Here is a 5,000-nt window from a genome sequence, read left to right as displayed (position 1 = left end):
CTCCGCAGAGCCGAAGCTCCGGCACCTCGGACTATGATTATCTGGACATGGACAAGATGAGCATGTACAGCGAGACGGACAGCGGCTACGGCTCATACACGCCGTGCCTGAAGTCCCCCAACGGGGTGCGAGTGTTCCCGCCGGCTCTGCTGCACCGGCACTGCTCCATCACCTGCCCGCTGTGCCACCGCAGCGTGTCGCTGGACGAGCGCGGGCTCCGGGGACTCCAGCGCAACCGGCTCCTGGAGGCGATCGTGTCCCGCTACCAGCAGAGCCGCGCCGCCTCCGTCAAGTGCCAGCTGTGCGACCGCAACCCTGTGGACGCCACGGTGATGTGCGAGCAGTGCGATGTGTTTTACTGCGCGCCGTGCCAGCAGCGCTGCCACCCGTCCCGCGGACCGCTGGCCAAACACCGGCTGTTGCCGCCGACTCACGCGCAGGCGGGCATCGCGCAACCGGCCGCAGCCTCCGCGCGCAAACAGGCGACATGCGTGGATCACGAGTCGGAGAACTACAGCATGTACTGCGCCAGCTGCAGGAGCCCCGTGTGCTACCAGTGTCTGGAGGAGGGCAAACACGGAAAACATGATTTGAAGCCGCTGGCCGCCATGTGGAAACAACACAAGGTAAATGACACATTGTGCCACTGTGACTGTAGTACAGTAGTACAGTTAGTACAACCATGATAGCTACTGAAATTCATGTACCATGGTATGTTACTCCAAGGCACTTCCATGAAAACCACGGTACTATCATGGTACTTGTCTTCCAAAAAACAAGAGGGAAACAAAGCAAAAAAATAAATACAAATAAAATAAAATAAATTGGCACAGTAGCAAAAACAAAAGTTCCAAAAGAAATGTTGTTATATTGAACTAAGGATTCATATTTAGAGCCCCTTATAATGGGAGGGGATGGTACCTGAGATTTTGAAGCCCCAAAAAGCGCATCCATCCATTATAAAAGTAATCCATTCCATACGACTCCAGGGGGTTAATAAAGCCTTCTGAAGCGAAGCGATTTTTGCGAGAAAAAATTTAATAATTATAACTTTATAAACTATAATCACTGGCTTCCGGTAACGACGTACGTGAGTCTAGTTCCGGTGGTGATTATAGGTTATAAAGTTATAAATTCACAAGTTATAAAATATATATATATATATTTTTCTTACAAAAATGCATTGCTTCGCTTCAGAAGGTCTTTATTAACCCCTGGAGTCGTATGGATTACTTTTATGATGGATGGATGCGCTTTTTTGGGCTTCAAAATCTCAGGCTCTATTTACTCCCATCAAAGCTTGGAAGAGCCAGGTTTTTTTAAAAATATTACTCCGATTGTGTTTGGCTGAAAGAAGAAAGTCATATACACCTAGGATTGCTTGAGGGTGAGTAAATTATGGGATACTTTTCATTTTTGGGTGTATAACTTACCATTTTTTGAAAAAATTTATGTGCAATGGAAAGTTTCCATGGATGTTAAAGGTTCTTCATGGAACCATCAATATCAATAAATAACTTTTATTTTGAAGAGTGTAAGTGAAAAGATTGTATATTGAACCTTTTCAGGATTCCAAACATGAGATCATATTTTGGCCTAAACCTTTATTTCTTAAAGTGTATAGTGTTATTTAATATTTATATTACCTTGGCATGGAATATGGTGATCATTCATACCAAAGTACCACTGTATTTCCACCTGATACTATCACTATATCATTGTACCACCACAATACTTTTAGGGTTTGCTCTTCCCAAAAAGACAAGACAAAACACTGATCTCATACTTAGTGTAGTTCCAAACATATAGCTGTGATTTTATGTTAACAAATGCATGTGCTGCAGGAGATGCTTCACATTTTGGTTTTGCCTTCTTAAGCATCTTACAAAACACTAACACAACCTTGAGTTAGATTGAATCTAAGACACACACACACACACACACACACACACACTAACACACACACACACACACACACACACACACACACACACACACACACACACACACACACACACACACACAGTGTCCACTCTGGGATTCTACTCATGCTTGTCTCCCTCAGACTGTCTATGTGTGTGTGTGGGGGGGGGGGGTCTGTGTAAGTGACTTATGCTGTTGTGCAGTGTGTGTGTGTGCGCTGCTGTGATGTGGCAGGGGGTAGTAGGAAATTGAGGAAAGCTTATGTGTGAGAATCACAGTGTGTGTGTGTGCAGTTTTATTGTAGGCGGGGAGGAACTGTGTGAGTGTGTATGAGTCAGTCTAAATTTTACCCTCCCGCTGGGCCTTTTTTTCTTCTTCATGCACTTTAATGGATTCAGATGGAGCCGGAAGATCAGATAACTTGACACATATTGCATGATTCTGTCAGATTGATAAATTAAACGAGAGCACACCTTTAGCCCTGAGTTTAGCCTGGATCTCTCTAATCCCCAGGATGCTGCGCTCCGGGGTCTTTATCGTTTAAGTGGTGTTTGTGGCATTCTGCTAGTCATTACGAACCAAAAATGGGCTGTAAATTATGAGGATGGGACATATATGTTGATTTTAGTGAATAAAACATTAGGTTGGAGATTTAAGTATTGATGTCTAATGATTCCCATCCATTATATTTCAGAAGAGAGAGATTAAACATAATAACTTGCTGTGCATGGGACACATACTGAACAAAGAGAGATGTAAAGATACAGACATAGAAATATTCTCTGTTAGGTTAGATGCCTGTTTCAACCTGTAAAACATAAAAAGGCAATTTTGATACTCATTGAAATAAGAAATAAATGTGGGATTCATAGTCACTTTGTGATACATAGTCACAATTACAATTAATAAAGTCACAAGTACAATAAATAAAGCACATTGTGAGATATAAATCCTCATTTGGGAGATATAAAGTCACAATTACAAAATAAAGTCACAATTACAAAAAATGAGTAAAAAAGTCACAGTTTGAAAATATAAGGTCAATTAGGCTGAAGGCGCAATTATGAAAGATAAAGCGACATTGTAAGATCTAAAGTTACAATTACCAGAAATAATTACAAGATATAAATTGCAATTACAAAAATGTTCGTAAATGTTTAGATATATAAAGTCACAATTATGCTAAATAAAGTCACATTGGTGAAAGATAAAGTGACATATAATGTGAGATATAATGTTACAATTACAAACGAAAGCAATTACAAGATTAAAGTCACAATTGTGAAACACAAAGTCACAATTTGGAACCATAATCTCACATTGGTGAAATATAGTTACAATTATGCTAAATAAAGTCACAATTATAACTCATAAAGGGACATTGTGAGAGACACATTACAATGACAAGTAATAAAATGCATAATTTGGAAATGTGAAGTCATATTGGGAAATTTAATATTACAATTACAAGAAATAAAGGCACAATCTAGAGATATGTCACAATTTTGCTGAATAAAGTCACAATTTTGAAAAATAATGAGACATTGCAAGACATAATAGTTATTATTTTTTTACTGTGGAATATTTGGAATATTTGCCACAGTGTACTTGTCTTCATCTTTTTATTTTTATTTATTTATTTTTACTTGACTTCACCTGTCACCACTTTGTCTACAGTGTATTGATTCCCTGTGCAGTGTATTTGTGTTGTGTTGCTCTGGAACTCTGCTGATGTCTGTACACAAACTCTTATAGTAGATTACTATTAGCTGACCCTTAACCCCTGAACCCTGACCTTTTCCCTAAACACTAGCCATCACCCTGACCCTGACCAGGAGAGAGATATCTGTCCCCTAAATAGTGCTGAGAGTCAAGAGTATTCAGAAATGTTCATGTCTCTCTATATGTGTGCTGCAAGCAGATGGCTTTATATGTGTGTGTGTGTGTGTGTGTGTGTGTGTGTGTGTGTGTGGTGGGGGGGGGGGGGGTATTTTAGTTAATTTACTATAGTCTATTTAGTATATATAACTTTAGTTTATTTGGGGGGGGGGGGGGGGGTATTTAGGGGGGGGGGGGGGGGGGGGGAATTTGTTAATTTACTACCGTTACTTACTATAGCATAAATGTGATGTCTTTTGCGTCATATTTTCAGTTATGTAGGCATACTAAATAAATAAATAAAATCCAACAATTATTTCTACTGTCATTCATAAATTAATAAAGAAATACATAAAGAAATAAAAATAACAGAAGTAAACACACAGATACAGTATATATATATATATATATATATATATATATATATATATATATATATATGTATATATATATGTATATATATATATATATATGTATATATATATATATATATATATATATTGTGTTTGACCCCCTTTCGCCTTCAGAACTGCCTTAATTCTACGTGGGATTGATTCAACAAGGTGCTGAAAGCATTCTTTAGAAATGTTGGCCCATATTGATAGGATAGCATCTTGCAGTTGATTGAGATTTGTGGGATACACATCCAGGGCACGAAGCTCCCGTTCCACCACATCCCAAAGATGCTCTATTGGGTTGATATCTGGTGACTGTGGGGGCCATTTTAGTACAGTGAACTCATTGTCATGTTCAAGAAACCAATTTGAAATGATTCGAGCTTTGTGACATGGTGCATTATCCTGCTGGAAGTAGCCATCAGAGGATGGGTACATAGTGGCCATAAAGGGATGGACATGGTCAGAAACAATGCTCAGGTAGGCCGTGGGATTTAAACGATGCCCAATTGGCACTAAGGGGCCAAAAGTGTGCCAAGAAAACATCCCCCACACCATTACACCATCACCAGCAGCCTGCACAGTGGTAACAAGGCATGATGGATCCATGTTCTCATTCTGTTTACGCCAAATTCTGACTCTACCATCTGAATGTCTCAACAGAAATCGAGACTCATCAGACCAGGCAACATTTTTCTAGTCTTCAACTGTCCAATTATGGTGAGCTCTTGCAAATTGTAGCCTCTTTTTCCTATTTGAGGTGGAGATGAGTGGTACCCGGTGGGGTCTTCTGCTGTTGTAGCC

General features: G+C 39.8%; 1 protein-coding gene across 3 annotated transcripts in view; it reads left to right on the top strand.

Moving 5' to 3' along the window:
- trim67 (tripartite motif containing 67) overlaps positions 1-5,000 on the top strand; it is a 65,525-nt gene that overhangs the window by 226 nt on the left and 60,299 nt on the right. For all 3 annotated transcript variants that reach the window (XR_013199964.1, XM_077220445.1, XM_077220444.1), the window contains exon 1: positions 1-626. This exon is cut by the window's left edge. Coding sequence is in view for 2 of the 3 variants with exons in the window: in XM_077220445.1 (XP_077076560.1) it covers positions 1-626 (626 nt within the window). In the remaining variant the exon portion in view is untranslated. The remainder of the gene's footprint in view (positions 627-5,000) is intronic.

Source organism: Siphateles boraxobius, unplaced genomic scaffold (assembly GCF_051911475.1).
Source record: "Siphateles boraxobius isolate OS27281-9 unplaced genomic scaffold, OSU_SipBor_1 8, whole genome shotgun sequence".
Lineage (NCBI taxonomy): Eukaryota > Metazoa > Chordata > Actinopteri > Cypriniformes > Leuciscidae > Siphateles > Siphateles boraxobius.
The sequence above is the reverse complement of the archived record's forward strand: the minus strand, read 5'-3'. Positions and strand labels throughout refer to the sequence as shown.